This window comes from Microcaecilia unicolor, chromosome 9 (genome assembly GCF_901765095.1).
Source record: "Microcaecilia unicolor chromosome 9, aMicUni1.1, whole genome shotgun sequence".
NCBI lineage: Eukaryota > Metazoa > Chordata > Amphibia > Gymnophiona > Siphonopidae > Microcaecilia > Microcaecilia unicolor.
In genome coordinates, this window is record NC_044039.1 from 1466098 (window position 1) to 1488022 (window position 21925).

At 44.8% G+C, this 21925-nt stretch overlaps 1 protein-coding gene across 5 annotated transcripts in view; it reads right to left on the reverse strand.

Annotated features, from left to right (window-relative positions):
- Nucleotides 1-3445: 3445 nt before the first annotated feature.
- PDE3A (phosphodiesterase 3A) overlaps nucleotides 3446-21925 on the reverse strand; it is a 225789-nt gene continuing 207309 nt past the window's right edge. For 4 of the 5 annotated variants that reach the window (XM_030214233.1, XM_030214232.1, XM_030214236.1 and 1 more), the window contains 8 exons: nucleotides 21516-21653; nucleotides 16853-16964; nucleotides 14325-14438; nucleotides 12494-12693; nucleotides 7933-8136; nucleotides 6660-6821; nucleotides 4664-4907; nucleotides 3446-4282 (listed from right to left, as the gene is read on the reverse strand). In XM_030214233.1, coding sequence (XP_030070093.1) covers nucleotides 4098-4282; nucleotides 4664-4907; nucleotides 6660-6821; nucleotides 7933-8136; nucleotides 12494-12693; nucleotides 14325-14438; nucleotides 16853-16964; nucleotides 21516-21653 — 1359 coding nt within the window. In that variant the 3' untranslated portion in view covers nucleotides 3446-4097. The remainder of the gene's footprint in view (nucleotides 4283-4663; nucleotides 4908-6659; nucleotides 6822-7932; nucleotides 8137-12493; nucleotides 12694-14324; nucleotides 14439-16852; nucleotides 16965-21515; nucleotides 21654-21925) is intronic. The other variant, XM_030214235.1, reaches the window with a different exon arrangement.

The following is a 21925-nucleotide window of genomic DNA, read 5'->3' on the forward strand; positions in this document are numbered from 1 at the left end:
TGAAATGCACGCATCGCTCACACTGCAACCCAGCTCTGCCCAAGGAATCCCTATGCAGGTCAGCAAACAGTTTCCGCTCCCTGCACAATGTTACAAGTCCTTCTGCACGTTAAGCAAATGTTATAACATTAGAGCTGATAAGTTGATACACTGGCCATACACCATCTTAAGAGCTAAAAGACCTGAATTTGTTCTTTCCACAATCGACACTAAGATCACTCATCACTGATAGTTGTTCAAGTGCAGTTTGTTTACAATTCTCTGTAAGGCAGGGGCATAGCTGCAGCTTGTGGAGATCTCCAGGCTGTGCCAGCTGAATTGCTCCAAAGTCCTTTTCTTCCAGTGTGCAGCTGGCACCATAAGGGACTTCTCAAATGATCTCATGAGATCATGGGTGGGGTATGTGGTCCATGAGGTCTCGATGTGCCACTGCACAGTAAAGGAGAATGCAGAGTGCTGAAGACTGGAGTTGTGGGCTCTTGGCATTAACTGATGCCATCGTGGGTGAGAGACATGCAGTCAGAGCTTCCAGGTTACCCAGGAAGGAGATTTTAGGCCAGTCCTGGATTTTTGCCAACCTCATCCTGATCCATTGTGGAATCTGCAGCACTGATTTTAATGGGTAGAATCAGGGACTACAAATCCCATACTGCTTTGGGAAGCGCTGTATAGTAACTAAGTAAATGTAGTTAGTTACTATACTTAAGTAAGTGTTTTGTCACTTTTACTTGTGAAGTAGTACAGGAAAGATTTGTTATTTTTACTTTTACCAAAGTAATAATTTCACCAGTTTTTACTACTTTTACTGATGCTTCCATTTAAAAGTAAAAAGTGAAAGTGGAAGCAAGATATAAATGATTCCTTGGTTCCTTAGTAAACCAAATGAAACAGCAAAACTTGTCACACAACATGTGGACCATCTCATCTTACCTTTTGTTGTTCAGAGAATACAGCCAAGAGAACAGTGCAGTTAGTTGTCTGTGTTCGTTGAACTAATCACTGGTCTCCAGACATACAGAACAGTGATGGGTTCAGTCACTTTGAAGCAGAGATGAAGCTGAAGCTGCTTGCAATTCTTGGTGAACATTTACCACAACAGACTACTGATCATCCCATGGGAAATTTTACATTGGGGTAACTGTCCACTGGATTGTTAGAGTCTTCAGAGACGAAGGCTCCTCATCTGGCCGTAAGACATAAACGTTTCAACATATTGAAATATTCTTACATCAGTTCTCAAATATAGTCAAACTGAGTTTGTCATCAGATGAAAATTGTTAGAATAACAACAGACAACATTCCAACTTTGTGAAAGCCTTCTCTATAATTGGAGAGCATGACGACGATAACAAAATGAAGATGAAGATGCAATTGATGAGTTACACAGTTATGACAGTGATGATGGTGAAGCATTCTTTGCTTTACGGAAGTCAAGTGTTTCAGATAGATTCCCTTGATCAACACCTGCAGATTGTCAGAAGACATCAATAGTTTTTCAGCCAGGTCTGATTTGAAGGAACTTTTTTTTATCAGACTGAACACTCCACTTCCTGCCAGTACAGTTGTTGAACCTTTTTAGCTGTGCTGCTTTAATAATGATTCCCAAGTGCACTCGCATGAGTGACAGTCATTTTTTAAATGTACTTTTACTAAAAGCAAAGTGGATTGAGTAGTAGAGCAGTAAAAGTTTGGGATAAAAATGTTAACAATAGTTGCATTCATTACAGTTGAGGTACTTTTACTTTTTACTTAAAAAGTATTGTTTTAGGCAATAACTATTTTACTTTCACATAAGTAAATGTTAAATGTGTTCTTCACTTTATGTTTTACTTAAGTACTTTGACCAATACTGGATTTAGGATACAAGTTTGAAATCAGGACAGGCCAAAAAAGTGTTTGTTCTGGAACTGGGTTAACTTGAAGGGGGGGGGGGGGGGGGGGGGGGGTGGAGAAGGAGACAGGCCTATTGCCATGCCCAAGTTAATCTTGCCCACTTCCTTCAAGTACACTTTCAAAAGCATCATTCCACACTCAGGCCAACCTATTTTAGCAACTGAGATGTGGTGCTGGTGCGTATTGTTACACTGAGTGCTTTGGTGCAATTACAGGTTCTGTTCCTGCTTTTCTTAATCTCATCATATGCGTTTGTGATCCTTCTTTTCCGTTTCTTGGAATGGGAATCCACAGGGATGCACCTAGCAGGATCTGAGATCATCCCCAGTGGAAAAAGGCAAACAGTAAGGTTGGTTCTTCCGCTTTAAAACATGTGAATCACTGCAATATGTTTTATTAGGCTTACAAATTGTGCACGATTCATGGTCCACTGGGGTGGCAGGTTGGGAACTTAAAATAGTGCAAGCAAAAACCAAGCTGGACACCCACCAGGGGGCCAGAGACAAGAAGAGCACATGACTGCATTAAATACAGTACACGTTGCCATCCAGGCCATGTTTGGTATTTTACAGTTCTGCAACATTATCATCCCAAACTGTATGCAACACGCAAGAATTATATTTCTTCCTTTACAAAACAAAATGCAGAGGTGACAGTAATATGAGTGGGCTAATTTCTTTCTGTATGAATGTTGAATGTCAGAGGGTGTCGCAATGACAGTCCTGAAGTGCTGGAGGAAACAAATCGGCATATGTCAGTGTCGCAGAAACCCTGAGAGAGGAGGGGCTCATTTTCAAAGTACAAATACCTACATAATGATGTGGAGGTGTATTTTCAAAGCACAGAGACTTATAAAGTTACAGAGTAACCTACGCTTTAAAAATGGGCCTCCATGAGTACAAGAGCGGCCCATAAACCCCAAAACAGTTCTTGGAGAAGAGAAGGGGTTACGAGCTGAAATCCCCAGACACAGAATTATAAAATGTTCTTTCACTGGACAGAGCCCATGTCTAGAAACGAGATTTCTTGGAGAAGCAGAGCGTAAATGTTCACAAAGGAAATGCTAGAACCAGTGCTGTTCATGTCAAAGAGAAAAGGCAGAGCAGTCACAGGGGCAGCTTGGTGCCCTGACCCTGGACCACTAACATCCCATAGGGCTGTGCTCAAACTGTTCAAGGCCTTATGGGTTGGGCATAAAAAAAAAAGTGCTTAAAATAATTCTTTACAAAATGTTCCCCATTTTTCCCCCTTAAAAAATAAAAAAGGTGGGGTTTCCTATCTACATGATATGATAAAAATCTCTCTGTATTTACAAAAAGATAACCATCATTGAACAAATGTGAAATAAAATATTGAAAAAGTGAATGACAACTTTAAATAGACATTTGGCTCACAGCATCTGAACAATGGCAAAAGGAACACGCTGTCCTGGTACATTTGTTCACAAGTCATGTGCTACAATAATACACGTCTCACATACATACTTTACACACTCACTACTGGCAGGATATATCAGAAGTCTGATAAAGCTTTGGAACTTTTTTTCACTGCGTGAAGAGCAGGAGATTCTGAACTGGTACCGCTGAGTTAACTAAAAAGGTGTTTCATACCACCATCATTCTCTGGATTCCTAAGTTTTAGATTCAATTACTCCTTTGTCAAAATCCACACTCAAGGCACGTTTCAATTTGGTACAGCAGCTAGTTCCCTGCCCCCAAGGGCTTACAATCTAAGCTTTGTACCTGAAGTAATGGAGGGTGAAGTGACTTACCCAAGGTCACAAGGAGCAACGGTGGAATTTGAACTCTGGCTTTCCTCGTTCTCAGCTCGCTGCTCCTCATAATTCTGTCTGTTATATCACAATAACCAGTATACTCTCATATATATCAAATGCGCACGCGTACGCACACACACACACACGCACATACATATATACAGACACGTGGATTCGTGCGGCTGATGTGTGCAGCCAGTCACCCTGGCCTTCTGGTATTTGAATGGCTGTAGAGGCCAGTGTTAGGAGTGCGAAAGCTTTCGTGAGTGTTGCATTTTAAAACAGTACCTCACTGACTGGAGGGAAAGAGAGAGGAAAACAGCTGTAGGCACATTATCCCATATTTCTACAGTGTCGTGTCTAAAAGTTTGTGCTGGTCTTGGAGGAGTCTGTGCATCAGTCAGTCAGTCTGTCTTTCTTTGAATACTGTTCAGTGGGTTCCAGAAGCATCTTTGCCCCCTTGGCACTCCCTTTTCTCCTCCTCTTCTTCCCTGATGGGCTGAATTTGTTCCACCTCTGGCTCTTCTTCAGTGGCCTTCTTCCACATACTGTGGTTCTCCAGCAGATGCTGCGTAATCTGACAAAACACTTTTCTCCTCTTGAAACTTTTCTTTCCTGTAAGAGACACCCCAGCAATCAACCAACCGATGTTCAGAGGCACTACTATTACTATTTAGCATTTCTATAGCGCTACAAGGCATACGCAGCACTGCACAAACATAGAAGAAAGACAGTCCCTGCTCAAAGAGCTTACAATCTAATAGGGGAGAAAAGAGAATTCTGAAAAGGGCAGAGGGAAGCAATGGAGAGAAGACCAGGAACTGGAACGAAGGACTGGAAAGCTAATTGGGTCAGTTTGGTTCTATTTGCCAAATGTCCAAATTCAGTGGCAAGTGAATGAAGCATTAACAGTAATTAGCTGAATGGCCCAGGGAAGTAGGAAGTAAAAAGAAAGCTGAGTGTTGCAGGAGGACACAGATAGGATGGGCCACCTACTTGGTGATGATTCTGAATTCTCTGATATTTCTTCTTCTGTTGCATCTTCTTCATGTTCATCTGTGTCCCCAGACTCATCACTCTCTTCCACCCACCTCCCTGGCATCAGGCCTGCTGAATCATAGGAGTGGCAGAGCGGTCCCACAATGTGAGAGATGAAAGATTCTTGGAGCTTTGCTAATTGAGGAGCAGACCGGTCCATGAAAGGGCTTATTGGAAGACCAAGACTCAATTCTTCATCACCCTGGATATCAGACAAAAGGTTTTTCAGAACACGTCATCGTAAATGTTAGTGATACAGGATTTTTAAAATACCCAGTTTAAATGGTGGTTTTTTTAAACATTGAAGCGAGTTTCTCAGTATTGTGACCTTCTTGAGTGGAGCTGTGCATGAATGGTAGGTATAAGCGAAGCAGCCCAATCTTTGAAAAAACTGCGGGTCAACGTAGAGACCTACTTTGGACTTGTTACTAATGTATTACTTCTCATTTACATGCCTAAGATGTAGCAAAATTTACAAAATAGTAGTGGAGCAGATTGAGCAGGTAGGATGAGTTCAAGGAGAATTATGGCTGGGATGTAGTTATTCTAATAACATTTAAGGATCAAAAACCCTATCTGGTGTGTACTGGAATTAGCTCTATTCTTCTTTATACCAGTTCTACAAATATAATTACATTTCAATTCTTTCTCTAAAAAAGTTTTATTAAATAATTTATGATGCTCACTATATGAGAAGTGCCAACCACCTTATTTTATATATTTTTTGTTTTTTTTCACTGGCTCTCCAACTCTCAACCTCAGGGCACCAGTACCCTACCTCCTTATACTGTATCCTAATGTATCCTAACATGATGTTGAGAGTTGTAGAGCCAGTGAAAAAAATCCTTCAGGAAATGGAAGAAGGATCCGACTGAAAATAATAAGCATAAGGAATGGCAAGTCAAATGTAAAGCGCTGATAAGGAAGGCAGAGAGGGACTTTGAAAAAAAGATTGCGTTGGAGGCAAAAACATGTGGAGGGGCATAATCGAAAGGGACATCCAAGTTTTGATGAGGACGTCCTCACAAAACGTCCTGATGCAATGGTGGGGAAACCCCGTATTATCAAAAGAAGATGGATGTCCATCTTTTGTTTCGATAATACGGTCAGGGACGTCCAAATCTTAAAATTTTGGTCATCCTTAGAGATGGTTGTCCCTAGACTTGGTCGTTTTTGATTTTTGGCGATTTTCGAAACCAAGGACGTCCATCTCAGAAACGACCAAATGCAAGCCACTTGGTTGTGGGAGGAGCCAGCATTTGTAGTGCACTGGTCCCCCTGACATGCCAGGACACCAACCGGGGACCCTAAGGGGCACTGCAGTGCACTTCATAAATTGCACCCAGGAACATAGCTCCCTTACCTTGTGTGCTGAGCCCCACAACCCCCCCCCCCCACTACCCACAACTGTACACCACTACCATACACCTTACAGGTGAAGGGGGGCACCTAGATGTGGGTACAGTGGGTTTATGGTGGGTTTTGGAGGGCTCGCTGTTTCCTCCACAAATGTAACGGGTAGGGAGGGGGTATAGTCCTGGGTCCGCCTGCACCCACTAAAACTGCTCCAGGGACCTGCATACTGCTGAGGCTGGCAAAAAATATTTTGAAAGATATTTTTTGAGGGTGGGAGGGGGTTAGTGACCACTGGGGGGGGCGTAACGGGAGGTCATCCCCGATTCCCTCTGGTGGCCATTTGGTCATTTCGGGCACCTTTTTGTGCCTTGGCAGTGAGAAAAACACGACCAGGTAAAGTCATCCAAGTGGTCATTTTACTATTGTTATGCTGTTAACAAAACTGTAAGTTTTATGTTAAACTGTATCTGCTGTACAGCACCTTGGGTGAATCTCTTCATAAAGGTGGTTAATACATAAAAATAAATAAAAGTCACACTGTGTTGTTCTCTTTTTTATAGGGTTACAATCTGTGTTGGAGATACAATATAGCACCCACCTGCTCATAGAACTCATTCACTATACCCTCTGTCCACTGCAAATGCAAGTCTTTGCATTTTGCAGGTCCGTTGATGTCGGCCAACTTAATACACATTTGGCAAATTAGTAGACGATCATTCTCATTAGACCAGTCTATACCAGGACCCACATCATCATTCACCTGCAAGACATAAGAGAACACCATACACCACAGGGCCAAAACTCAAACTTCCAGCATCCCAATTCTTCATATACTGAACAAGTGAGCAACAGAGAGGATTTATCCTGAGATAACAAAGTCCTTCCATGGATACATATTGAAGAAAATCCAGATATCAAAGAGCAATTACTAGTTAAGGGTCTCTTTTACTAAGCCACGTACACGCACCAAATTGGAGTTACCGGCCCGTTACCACATGGCCCTTGCGGTAATTTCGATTTTGGCGCGCGTCCGCTACATGCGTCTGAAAAATATTTTTTATTTTCTGACGCTCAGCAGCTACACGCGTCAAGTGCAGTTTGACGTGCGTAGACCATTACCGCCCGGTTACAGCGTGACACCTTACCATTAGGTCAATGGCTTGCGGTAAGGTCTCAGACCCAAAATGGATGCGCGGCAATTTTCATTTTGCCGCACGTCCATTTTCGTAAAAAAAAGGCATTTTTTGTAGGTGTGCTAAAAAATAATTCTGCGCGTGCCCAAAACACGCATCTACGCTACTGCAGGCCATTTTTCAGCGCACCTTAGTAAAATGACCCCTAAGGTTCCACAGATCATTCCAAGGGAAACTCCAGTCCTATGTGCTCTGCAAGCTATCTCTGGGGTCTTCACCCTGCCTGATTGCAGATGATCTCCAGGGGATCCTACCCTCATACCTGCTCCATTGGATTCTTCAGAATCTGTAGTCTTTCCCAAAGTAAGTGGAATACCTGATCACTCTTGTCTCTTCTATTCAACAGCCAGCATTTCAGCCTGAAACAGCCATTTGTACTTAAACAAGCACATGTGTTTTGTAGCTGGTCTTGTCTTTTATGAAGCTCAGTCACCAGATCAAATGCCCCAATCTAATGTCCCGCTCTTCACTTCCATTGCAAACGTAGAAACAGAAAAGTAAAGTAGAGAAACTCCATCCATAGCACTACACCACTGAGCTAATAACACAATCAGATATACATTCTTTTTTCAGCAAAAGTCCCAGAAATGTTTGTCTTTTCAAAGGTGCATTCTGTATCGGGTTCTGTTGCACTGCAACTACCTTAGCTAGACAATGGACATGCATAACGCTTCCTACCTTTGCATTGAATTCAGCCAAAAAATCAAAGTGTTTCTTTAAGTCAGTAGCAAGAATTGCTTCAATGACCAGGAAACGGAAACGTTTGAACTCCACGTGGTCTAAATTCACTAAGAAGTTGTATTCTGGTCGGGTCATGAATAGATTCCAGGCTGCAGCAGCGTGATGGTTCTCCAACACCGAGCGATCATTATAAAGCACCGCCTGGGGGAGGGGGAGGGAAAAGCAATCAGTGTACAACAAGGCAAAAATCTCTGTTTGAATTTGTGATAGAGCCACATTGTCAGTATTTGGGGCAATTCTGGATGCCACACCTCTAAAAAGATACAGTGCAATTAGAAAGTGTTCAGAGATAGAGGTATATAAAATAATGAGTGGAGTGGAACCAGGGGCGTATCTGAACTTCAACGGTAGGGGGGGCCAGAGCCGAGGAGAGGGGGCACATTTTAGCTCCCCCCCCCCGCTGAAGACGAAGACGACGACGCCACCACTCCCCCCCCGCCCGACTACTTTAAACCCCCCCCTCCTCCCGCCGTCGCGCCTCACCTCCCTTTGCTGGCGGGGGCTGGCCCGCCAGCCGAAGTCTCCGTCCTTCCTTCCGTCACTCTGCCGTCATGCCTCACTTCCCTTTGCTGGCGGGGGACCCCAACCCCCGCCAGCCGAAGTCTCCGTCCTTCCTTCCTTCCTTCATTTGGGTTTGGTGGTTTCTGACGTCCTGCACGCTGCACGTTGTACGTGCGTGCGTGCAGGACGTCAGAAACCACCAATCTCAAACAAAGGAAGGAAGGAAGGACGGAGACTTCGGCTGGCGGGGGTTGGGGTCCCCCGCCAGCAAAGGGAGGTGAGGTGCAACAGCGGAGTGACGGCAGGAGGAAGGGGGTTGAGAGCGTCATTGGTAAGGGGGTCCAGGGGCAAATCTGTGGGGGCCAGGCCCCTGTGGCCCCATAGCAGATATGCCCCTGAGTGGAATAGGTGGATGTGAAGCGTCTGTTCACGCTTTCCAAAAATACTAGGACTAGGGGGCATGCGATGAAACTACAGTGTAGTAAATTTAAAACAAATTGGAGAAAATATTTCTTCACCCAATGCGTAATTAAACTCTGGAATTCGTTGCCGGAGAACGTGGTGAAGGCGGTTAGCTTAGCAGAGTTTAAAACGGGGTTAGACGGTTTCCTAAAGGACAAGTCCATAAACCACTACTAAATGGATTTGGGAAAAATCCACAATTCCAGGAATAACATGTATAGAATGTTTGTACGTTTGGGAAGCTTGCCAGGTGCCCTTGGCCTGGATTGGCCGCTGTCGTGGACAGGATGCTGGGCTCGATGGACCCTTGGTCTTTTCCCAGTGTGATATTACTTATGTACTTATGAAGGGTGACCAAAATGATTAAGGGGCTGGAACAAATCTCATAGGGGAGAAGGCTAAAGAGGTTAGGGCTGGGAGAACAGACCGCTGAGGGAAGATCTGATTGAAGTCTATACGAGCATGAGTGGAATAGAATAAGTTTCTCTATTTATTTCTAAAAAAATAAATAAGACCCAATGTTTTTCCCAAGGCAATAAATATACAGATGTAACAAAAAACCCCAAACCAATTAAATAAGATCTCTCAGAGCAGCTCTAGTCCAACTCTTACTTTTACTGGGGGATAAAGCTGCCACATCCTTTAAAGTCTAAACATAACATTCACAGATATAAACATATAAAAGATATGCTTCTCACAGGAACTTCTGTAATGGCTGAAATGATTTAGGCTAATAGGAACAAGTTCCATGAAACTAACAGAGCAGATTTTAAACAAATTGGAGAAAGTATTTCCATGAAACACACAATTAACCTGCACAATTCTTTACTGGAAGCCAGGTTCAGAAACCGGAAATACAGGGCTTGTCCCCTCCTCCAGCTTCTAGGAGTGAAGAACACAGAAAGGACCTTTCATATTGGGCCCTGTTGGGCACCTCAAAGCGTTCTGGACTGGCCATTGCTGGTGATAGAATGATGGGTTGACGGACCATTGATCTGACCCACCTTGGCACATCTTAGGTTCTGAGGGACTGATAACCATGAAGCATGGAGGGACATTTTCAAAACAACATCCAAGTCAGAATTGGGACGTCCTGCTGATAACATCAAAAAAAAAAAAAAAACCCTGTCCATCTCACAGACCTTTTCGAACAGGAAAAATGTTGGGATTTCCTGTTCGACAATACGTGAGAAGGATGTTCTTGTGCTGAAAACATCCATTTTCCAAACTGAAATGTCCAAAATCTGAACGCCAAAAAAGCAGGCTCAAAAACGTCAGTCTGGCATCTTTTGTACAAAAATGGCCACACAGATATCCCTGCAGAGCAAAGAGGCAGACTTTAAACAAAGGGACCAAGGTACAAACCTCACCTTAATTCCTTTATATGCAGGGCCATGCCAACCCAGTAAGCGAGGTAAGAATGGCAGGAGGGCGCCGACCTCTGGAGGGCGTCGCCGCACCATGCTTACCCTCGCTGCTTACCTCTGGACCCTGACAGCAGCCCTGCTCCGGTACCCGCACCGTCTTCCTTGCCTTTTCCACCACCGCCCACCCCCCGCTTAGCCTGCCCTCAGCTCCCCGACCTTCGTGCAGTGGCCGCCCGGTGTTTAAACCTTTTTAAGTTGCAGCGACGGCTCACCTCCGCTCCAGCCTTTCACTTCTCGCTCAGTGTCCCACCCTCGCGGAAACAGGAAATACCTCATCAGAGGAAGGCGGGACACTGAGCGAGAAGCAAGAAGGGAAAGGCTGGAGCGGAGGTGAGCCGTCGCTGCAACTTAAAAAGGTTTAAACGCCGGGCGGCCACTGCACGAAGGTCGGGGAGCTGAGGGCGGGTAGGGGCGCCCACTAATAGGCTGCAGGGGGTGCCAGAAACCCTAGGCCCAGCCCTGTTTATATGATATTGTGAGGCTTCCAAGAACAGATAAAACCTACTGTACCTAAAGGTCCACCACTGCAATAGTCATCAACTTGCAGGTGTCTTATAAATATAAATTCAGGTACAATAGGTATTTGTATGTTGCAGGAGGGCTGACATATTTGTATAGAAATAACAGAGTTAACGTGGGAATTACACTTAGGTCCCACTGCACTGACCACTAGGCTACTTCTTACACTTGCTTGCTGCTCTATTAGGAATGGCTATAATACCCGAAGATGTCATAGAGCCTGGTATCCACTGTCATTTTCACTTCTTAGGGGGTGGGGCGGGGGTTAGTAACCACTGAGAGATGAAGGAGGGGGTCATGCCTTCACCCCTCCAGTGCTCAGCTTCTCTATCAGGGCACCTTTTTGTACCCTGGATGTGATTGAAACAGGTCTAGATAAAAATGTCCCTTTTTTTCGACTTGGACACTTCTTCCTGTTTCATTATCACTGAAAGACATCCCAATTTTGAGCCCATCCTAGTCCTGTCCACCTCCAGCTCACCCCTTCGCTATTTGGACAAACTGTAACATAAAATGTCTAAATTCTGCCTTTGAAAAACTGCAATTTGGATGTTCAGCAGATGGCTGATTTTGGGCCATTTTGAGATGTCCACCTACTTTGAAAATGATCGCCATAGTCTGGGACAGTAAGATCAGTAGTGATCTTCTGATGCTGCAAACATTTTACACAGGTCCTTTTGGTTTGATTTGACATAAGAATTTCTAACACTACGCTGGTGTTCACAGATATTTTAGACTCCTGAAGCAGGCCATTAAACCGAAACATGGCCTGTGTAGGGTCCTTCATTGTTGTAATAAAGAACTGTTTTAATCCCTAGAGTGCATACATAAGTATTGCCATACTGGGACAGACCAAAGGTCCATCGAGCCCAGCATCCTCTTTCCAACAGTGGTCAATCCAGGTCACAAATACCTGGCAAGATCCCAAAAAAGTACAAAACATTTTATACTGCTTATCCCTGAAATAGTGGATTTTCCCCACGTCCATTTAATAATGGTCTATGGACTTTTCCTTTAGGAAGCCGTCCAAATCTTTTTAAAACTCTGCTAAGCTAACCGCCTTTACCACATTCTCTGCCAACGAATTCCAGAGTTTAATTTACTACTTTGTAGCTTCATTGCATGCCCCCTAGTCCTAGTATTTTTGGAAAGCTTAAACAGACGCTTCACGTCTACCTGTTCAACTCCACTCATTATTTTATGACTATCTTGTCAATCTGAGTTGTTCCTTTCTAAATTCGTTTTATTCTTTGATTTTGTAAACCACTACGATCTTCTGATAGAAGTGGCAGTATATTAATCACTACAATAAACATAAACTAACATTTCCTGTATTTTTCTTCTCTCTGCTGTGTGGTTTCCCTGGATTATTTTGTGGAGTTTGGACTTGCTGTCTTGTTTTTACCGTTTCGTTTTCAACCACTCGTACATGTGCTCAAAGCTTGGATTAATTACACTCCGCACATATTTTAGTAATCATCAGCTGACACATATGAGCTCATTATGGGAGCTCAGTGACTGAGGAAATATCACATTGAATCTTGCACGAGTGCGGGAGAGTATAAGTGGCTAAGATTACAACTGCTCACCTGTGGTGCACTGGTTGCCACAAGAAAGGCGTTGGTCCTGCCTGGGTGGTCATAATCGTGCATTGCTGCGGCCACATACAAAGCCATAAGCTCCAGGGCCGGGATGTTTCCAGCAAGGCTGCCATACTTCTCGTCTGAGGCCGTGCACATCTTGGAGAAGACGTAAGCCATGTGGCCATGGGTGATGCCACTATCGGAATCTGAACAGGGGGAAGAACTGCAGTAAAACACCAGGAGACAGCACAGAACCAGAAAACTTACAGATGACAGGACCTTTAACTTGCATAAGTGTGAAAGTTAAAAAGTCTGCATAGGGAAAACTGCATGAGGCTAAAAAAATTTGCCGTACAGTAATCTGTTCGTGATTGAGTTCAAAATTCCCCAAGCTGGTCTAAATATCCAGGCTTTACGCCAATGACTGGACTTAGCCGACCTACCTGCTGCGGGCTGAGTATCGGTCGGCATGTAAGTTACCAGCCCTGCTCCATACCTAGTTTTTGGCTTTGCTGTACGGTTAACAAATATAAGTGGGACAAATGCTACAGAACATCTGTCAGTTTGTGCCGACACCCACCCTGCTGCTCCTCTATAACTTTTCCAGGTCCTGCTCCCGTCTCTCCACAACAGGCCTTCCAGATTCCCCTCCCAACGCTGCTCCAGTGCTTGCAGACTCTCCGTATAGAGGCGGCACCCAGGTTCCGTAATAAAATCCTAACATAAGACAGCACCCGTGTACTGCATTTAGCTACCCAATAGCAAGTGAAAATGTGCAGCTTAAATGCGGCAACTCGGTGTATAACTTACTATGTTCTGGACGTTACATGCGTGACTGGGAGCTCCGCCCATGCTCTGGACACATGTTCACCCCTTGCATTTATGCACTAAGGGGTCTTTCACAAAGGCTACAGACACCCATTGGAATATATGGGCGTCTCTAGTGTTTAGCGCACACTAAAAACACCAGCACACCTTTGTAAAAAGGACCCCTAAGTAAGCTGCACTGCTCAGCGCCGACCTCGTACTTATGTGTGAAGTGTACATTCATGCGCGTAGGGAGCTAGGATTTTATCATTGCAGTAGGCAAATGGCACTTACTTCAGCAATGAACTTTGCTTCCTGTAGCCCTTCTTTTGGCCGACTGCACTTCCTTTCTTGTGCTTCACTTACATTTAAGCACTAATGTTACACAATGTGGCTTTTAAAACCCAGGCTGATTGCTGGCAGTGAACACCGATCCCCTTAGCACTGATTCTCCGGGGCTCCCTAACTTGAATGTCTGGCCTGCCATTTTGGTTCATCAGTCCGTAGGGAAGAAAGAGAAACTGCTGCATGTCACAAACTTTCTGCACTGCTCGGCCTCTGGCCTCGCTATGTTCTCTTGCTTCTTTGACTTCCAGCTCACTTACAATTGGCTTCTCCTGGGCTGTTTTTCCTCTATTTTAAACCCTCTGCCCCTCATGTCAGAGAAAGTCCTACTCCGAGCATCAGCAATCAGACTCAGCAAATAACACATTTGTACCCACCTGCCTCCCCCCCCCCCATTTAGGTCAACTAAAACCAGCCACAGCTGATCTCTGCTCCCCTTCCCCAGCAATACAGCTGACAACAGCTATATCTGCCCACATAGGAGCCGACTCTGTGGGTGCTGTGGGTGCTTCAGCACCCCCAATATTGAGAATATTCCTTGTATGTATCCAAGGAAGGATTATTTCCACTGGGCTTAGCACCCCCAATAATTTTGAAAAGTTGGCTCCTATTGCCCATCGCAAAGTCTGGACACAGCTCAGAATGGACATGGCCGGCTGACCTATTACTAAGGAGAATGACATACCTGAGTCACTCGCTGATCCATGCTCATTGCTGACTGTGATGAGGCCTGGGATGGCCTGGGTGCTAAGGTACCAGACGGCATGCAGCACATCTGTGGCATGGATCCTGTTGTGATCTGTGGCCAATATAAAACATGACACATTCTGGTGAGCAATGGGATGGTGTAACAGCAAGGATGGAACTTCTTCTGTGGCCAAACTCACCTCCTCTATAAATGTACAATGCTCTCACTTCAATCCCAAACCTTTTCTTCCCACACAATCCCAACATACATCAAATACAGCCCTTCAAACAAAGGGGATGGGATTTAATATACCACCTTTCTGTGATTACATTCAAAGTGTTTTACATATTATATACAGGTACTTATTTGTACCTGGAGCAATGGAGGGTTAAGTGACTTGCCCAGAGCACAAGGAGCTGCAGTGGGACTTGAACCCAGTTTCCAAGGATCAAAGTCTGCTGCAGTAACCACTAGGCTACTTCTCCACTAGCAACATTCCATGTAGAATCTGAGATTTTATTTATTTTAGTTACATTTGTACCCCGCGCTTTCCCACTCATGGCAGGCTCAATGCGGCTTACATATACAGGTACTTATTTGTACCTGGGGCAATGGAGGGTTAAGTGACTTGCCCAGAGTCACAAGGAGCTGTGCCTGAAGTGGGAATCAAACTCAGTTCCTCAGGACCAGAGTCCACCACCCTAACCACTAGGCCACTCCTCCACTAGTAGCAACATTTCTGAATCTCAAATCTCCATTCCTTGAGATTCCAGAATCTTGCTATCCTTTGAGGTTCTACATGGAATGTTACTACTCCTTGAGATTGTGCCTGGAATCTTGTTAATGGGACTTGATATACCTCCTTTCTGTGGGTTTTGCAATTACATTCAAAGCAGTTTACACAGTATATACAGGTACTTATTTGTACCTGGGGCAATGGAGGGTTAAGTGACTTGCCCAGAGTCACAAGGAGCTGCAGTGGGAATCGAACTCAGTTCCCTAGGATCAAAGTCTGCTGCACTAACCACTAGGCTACTCCTCCACTCATTCCACCAATAAGAGCCAACCTCATCAGTGATGTCACAATGGCTTGATTGCCCAATACTTGGCTCACTTCTGATATTGTGATGTCATAAGGGAAAGGGGGAAAGGGAAATGGGACTTGATATACTGCCTTTCTGAGGTTTTTGCAACTACATTCAAAGCAATTTACCTATATTCAGGTATTTATTTTGTACCAGGGGCAATGGAGGGTTAAGTGACTTGCCCAGAGTCACAAGGAGCTGCAGTGGGAATCAAACCCAGTTCCCCAGAATCAAAGTCCACTGCACTAACCACTAGGCCACTCTCCTACTACAGACACCTCTTCTGTGACACCGTCTTCACATGAAGTCAGTGCAAACACTATGAACAAAACTACAAGTTTCTTGCAGCAGCAAGGGGTAAAGTCTGAGGTAATTAAGTAACACATTTGCATACATTTGTATATTAAATAATGTAAATGTGTATTTTTACTTTATGAACCTAAATCATTTTCTGATATTTCTTGTGTGTGCACATTGTTCATTTTATGGGGAAAAGCATCTTTGTGATTAGGGGTAAGAAGTGAGGGGGACGGAGAATAGAAATGGGAGAGAGATGGATAAGATATCTCAGGGGGAGGGGCAGAAAGATGCCCCTTATACATTCCCTTCACTCACACATCCCATAACCCTCTTCAGTCCTCTCATTCACTCAGTTCACAACCCCTTCACAATCTCCTCACTCATACACTAACCTCTTCCATTTGCCGAAACCCTTTCCTCACCACTTTCTGACCTCAAATTTTGGTGCTGTGGCCAAGTGCCTTTGGCAGCACCTTTTCCTCTATTCTCAGTGCCATAGAAAACCAGAGCGAGTTAATCATATCAACACACCAACTCTGAAAGCAGAGAGGAGGCAGCTTGATATGTTATGTTACCTCAGTCTTTGTACTAATGTTAAACCAGACTGGGGATCAGTGTAGAATGGGGGGAATGCGTAGGCCACAAACTTATCCTGTCTTCTGGAGAACAGGGAATTTCAAGAGACCAGAGGCATGGGGGAGGAAGCTCACGTATCAGAGGGCAGCTGTTCTGTTCAAGAGGAAGTTGTATCAATTGCACATTCTTCTCCCTCTGGAATCAGGACATATATCATTGGCCCTCAGATTCTCCTAAGCCAGGGCACCAGTCATTGACGTCAGAGTGCCGTCCACATTATGATGGTGTGGCAATATTAATAGTACTGCCTCCTAATGTTAAGGAGTGGAGGTGGGCCTGGAGCTCTTCTTTCTGGTGCTGTTTGTGGTTCTCTGCATGTTTTTGCAGGTTGTAGTATTCTGAGATTCTGTGCTGGGCTCCAGGTTAACTGTCAGCTGTCTGCTCCATTTCTATAAAGTCAGTAGAGGTTTAATGAAAGTCCAGTCCATGGTTGTGATTTAGTCTAATTCCAGAAAACTGCATACCCAGGCTCACCCACTAGGGGGCAGCAAAGTCTGTACTTACAAGGAATATCTCGGTAGCCATTCTCCAGAGCATGAAAATAGTTCATGAACTCTCTCACTGGAATTTTAAATGTTTCAAAAAGCCCCATGTCCTCAAAAAGCCTGTAGGAAACCTAGAGAAAAAGAGACATTTACATTATACTAAGAGGAGCACAACGTGGAAGACTCTTCCTGGGCTTTGTGTTGAATCAGTTTTCTTAAAGTCACAAAGGAACACAAACAGAACAACATAATAAATTCCAGCAGATAACGGGCCCATCCAATCCGAAAACATTGACTCTTTCCCTTAGATTTTCTAGAATTTGAACAGATTTCCATTGCCTAAACCTAATAAATAAAAATAAAACAAAGAAAAAAAAAATAAGATGATACCTTTTTTATTGGACTAACTTAATATATTTTTGTGATGAGCTTTCAAAGGCAATACCTTCTTCAGGTCAGAAATGGGCAAAGCCTGACAAATATCAGAATATGTAAATGACACAAAGAACCATTCCAATGACAGTCTCATGAGGAAAGGTAGGGATGAAAGTGAGAAACTGCGAGGGAGGTGAATGTAGGGATCAGGGGTGCACCGAGCACTTAGAGGCTAATAGCGTCAGTTACGCTCCTGATGGCAGCTGGGTGTGAGCATTTGCACCAGCCATTGAGTGTAAAGTTAGGTGCGTATCCTAATATTTTGTACTAGAAATTAAGCACACAATTGTCGTTATAGAATTCAGGCTTAGAACACATACTTTAGGTGCCTACCATTTGAGAATTACCCCCACACTGCGCCTCTACCTTTCCCTCTGAGACTGTCATTGGAACACTTTTATGTTTGGGTCATATATCCTGATAGTCATCATCTTTTGCTCATTTCTGATCTGAAGACGAAGGTATTGCCTTTGAAAGCTCATCACAAAAATGTATTGTTAGTCCAATAAAATCTTCTTCTTTTTGTTTTATTTCTGTTTATTAGCTTTAAAGGTGGACTAACATGGCTACCACACTATTTTCTCCATTGCCTAAACCAAAATCAGGTCTCTATCACACCTCCCAACTGGTCTCTCAACTTTGCTCTCTGTACCGCCATGCCTAGCAATTGTCCCAAGCATGCACCCCTTTGTCAAGCCTTCTGTTACCCCCACCAACCCCCAGATTTTAAACTAGAACCTGGGGAAAAGCCAACAGTCACTCAGGAGCGAGAGGCTTGGAGAGGCAAATACAAGCCAAGAGCCTTCAAAGGGCAGAGCAGAGTAAAGATGGCAAATTATCCCTGTGAAATACTAAGCAGGTTGTAGATACAAACAAAAAACACACTTTGAAGTGTCTGTATACAAGTGCTAGAAGCCTAAAAATTAAGACAGGAGGGTTAGAGTATATAGCACTAAATGAAGAGGGAGATATAAGAGGCATCTCACAGACCTGGTGGTGCTGGAGGATAATCAGGGTTCAAATTATATTGCATGATAGGGTGGATCAAATTTGCTGAGAGGTGGCACTAAAAGAGGGCACTGAGTGAAACAGAATAAACAGGAATCCTTATGGACAGAAATTCCAGTTGTGAAGGGAAGGAGAACAGTGGCTATGATGCCATTTGCCTGGCAAGAACAAACAGACAAGATGAAATTAAAAGAGAAATTAGGGAAGTAAAACAAAAAAGGCAACACTATACTAAAGGGTGATTTCAGTTCCCCACTATTGACTGGATAACTGCCACATTAGGAAATGTAGGGAGGTAAGAGATGAAATAAATGACTGTTTTGTGAAGCAACTGGTTCAGGAACTGTCAAGAGCGGGAGCTATTTTAGATCAGAACTTGGTGTGAGAGGTAAAGGTGTTGGGTCTGCTTGGCAACGGTGATCACAGCAGAACCAAATCTGAGTTAAAAATTGGACTGAAGGCAGTGGCATTCCTGGGGGGGGGGGGGGGGCGGTGGGTGCGGTCCGCCCCGGCTGCACGCCACTGGGAGGGTGCCGCGCGCGCCTGTCCTCCGTTCTTTCCATGCTTCTTCTCTGCCCCCGAACAGGTTACTTCCTGTTCTGGGGCAGAGAAGAAGCATGGAATGAACGGAGGACAGGCGCGCGGCACCCCCCCCCCCCAGCGGCATGCACCCGGGGGTTTCTTTCGTGGGGGGTGTCCTTTCGCCGGGGGGGGGGGGGGGGTCACGCTGCATCGGGGGGGCGCTGCACCCGGGGTGGGGTGGGGTGCATCGGTGATCCGCCTCAGGTGTCAGCCCCCCTAGGAACGCCACTGACTGAAGGCACTAAGGAAATCTACCATGTCAGCATTTATCTTTGTTAAGGGCAACTAAGCCAATTATGGCAATTAGCTATGAACACAGCAGAATTTAGGAAGAGGCTTAAGACGTTTCTGTTTTCACTTGCCTATTCCAGCTCTTAGGGTGAGATAAATATTTTATGTCATCAGGTAAATGATATACTGACACTCTGTAATAATATTGTATTAATTGTTTCGTTCTTCTAGCTTGTGATACTGTAATTGTATCATAAGAAAATTTTAATAAACATACACATAAAATGAGGAAAATGGTTAAAAAAAACTAAAGAAAGCAGCTACAAAGGTTAGGACATTGTTTAAAAATATTATCTTAGAGGAAAGAAGGCAGATTGACTTCTGGGGACTGACTGAGGTGGGGAAGAGAAAAGCTGGTGGGGATTGGTTGAAGGGGGTAGGTGAAGAGTGGTGGGGATGAACTAGGGTTCCTTGAACTTTTTGAAGGTTAATATGGAGTCCATACAACCAAAAAGGTTGGGAACCTCTGCCCTAACTGCTACATTTCAACATATTTTTCTATGTTGCAGCAGCTGGAACGGTCTCTCCCATAGAAATACATTGGACCATTTTTTCAGACTCTATTTCTCTGGAACACCTAGGCTCGTCTGATCCATTTTAAAACGTGATGTGTCTTTCCCCTTGATGAGACCTCATCTTCAATACTGTGTGCTCCAATTTTTTAAAGGAGAGATATCAGAAAAGGGCCGCAGAATTGGTGTCACACGATGAGACTTCAGAACTTAAGTAGGTATATCTTAGTAGCAGTAGTTATGAAACAAAGCTCAAAGGAAGCCTACTCCAAAGTAACATCAGAAAACAGTTTCAGAATGGGGGTTGAATGATGTTAGTTACAGAAAAAGGGTGAATGCTGTCTGGAATAGCTTTCCCAGGAGAAGTGGTGAAAGCAAAGCTAGTAACGGAATTCATAAATGCCTGAGATAGCCATAGAGGATCCTTCACTCGTTATAAGCCTCCTTGAATCTCATTTAGTGACAAGTGGGATATAAATGAGAGCTGAAGGGAAAGGCAGAGGTCAAGATCAGAAGGGTCTTATCTGTCGTCAGATTTGTCAGTTCCTTTTGACTTCAAAATTTCCATTCAGTAACAAATGATTATTTAGGACTGGATTCAGTAAATGGTGCACACACTTTATAGGATCGAGCTTACTGCCAATTCCACACCAAACGTTTAGGCACGCTGGACTTAGGCCTGGTAAAACCAGGTGTAAATCCTAGCGCCAAACCTGGCCACCCTCCAGCCGTATTCTGTATATCCATGAGTAACTTTTTGGAATGCCCCTGGCCACGCCCCCTTTTCAGATACACACCATAAAAGTTAGGCACTGAGCTGTATAAATTCACGCACAGCCAGATGCGTGTGCAAATCCTAATTGGCTCCCAATTATTGCTAGTTAAGGGCTTGTTACTCAATTAAGTTGCATATCTAGAATCCAGGGGTTACTGTCGTGGTCTAAGGCAGCATTCCCAGTGTTCAGCAATCTTGAAGGAATCATACTCATGCAAAATTGACAGTATGCACATGTCAAAGCCTCTTATGAAATTACCTCATGCATGAAAGCACACATGACCAGAAAACGCATACGTTCATGCAACCTGGAACAGGTTTTGGGCGGAGGGCTAATGGAGTCAATGACTATGCTTTAGGTGTGATTCCTGCAGGATCTGTGCCTGGTATTTCATAAAGACACATAGCCATGTATGTGTTTTTGTAAACTAGGGGCCTTCTCACCAGTGGCGTAGCTACCTGGGGCCACGGGGGCCTGGGCCCCCCCAGATTTGGCCCTGGGCCCTGCCGACCCTTTCGACCCCCCCTTCCCACCGCCGCCATCGAGTACCTGTACTGCCAGCCGAAGTCCTCTTCTGCCGGTCTCTGGGCCGGCGCGTTGCTACAGCTAATGTGGAAGCCTAGGATTCTGTTTCTGTGTGAGTTGTCCTGACGTCCTGCACGTTGAACATGCAGGACATCAGGACGACTCAGACAGAAGAAACAGAATCCTAGGCTTCCACATCAGCTGCAGCAACGCACCGGCCCGGAGACCGGCTGAGGAGGACTTCGGCTGGCGGGGGTTGGGGACCCCCCCCCCCAGCACAGGTACCTGACAGTGGCGGCGGCGGGGTCTCGGGGGAGGGTTGGCGGTGGAGGGAGGGGGGGTCAAAAGGGGAGGGGCACCGGGGGTGTATGTCAAAGGTGGCAGGGGGGTCCGCGGCACGGGGGGGGCTAAAATGTGCCCCCTCACCTCGGGCTCTGGCCCTCCCTGCCGCCGAAGTCTGGCTACGCCCATGCTTCTCACCCTTTCAGTCTAGGTGTCCTTTTCTGCATGCAACTTCACATGTGGGTGTTCATCCCTCAAACCCTCTACTTACCTGACTGAGGATACGACCACATTTCTTTCCCGTCTTTTCCACCAAATCAAAGATGGGGAAGTTCCAGGTGTTCAGCTCCTTCATGACTGGGCCTAAGTCTTCCATGACTAGAGGCTCTGGTGCAAGGATGGGCTTGTCCTGTGAGGAGGAGGAGTGGGAAGATCTCATGCCAGAGGCCCCGGAAACCTTAGGTTAACACTGTATGATACGGTCTTTCATGTCACCTTTTCTTTTCTTTCCTTTGTCCCTTCATTTCATTTTTTTTCCTGAGGATTGAAGGTGGCTTTGCTTCCTAACAGGTGCTATGCTGACATTTCATGCAGCTCAGAAGAGAACATTTTCAGTCCTTATCCCCACACACACAAGAGACCTCATCACAGTGGGACCTAAGTGAGCAATGAGTAGGTAAC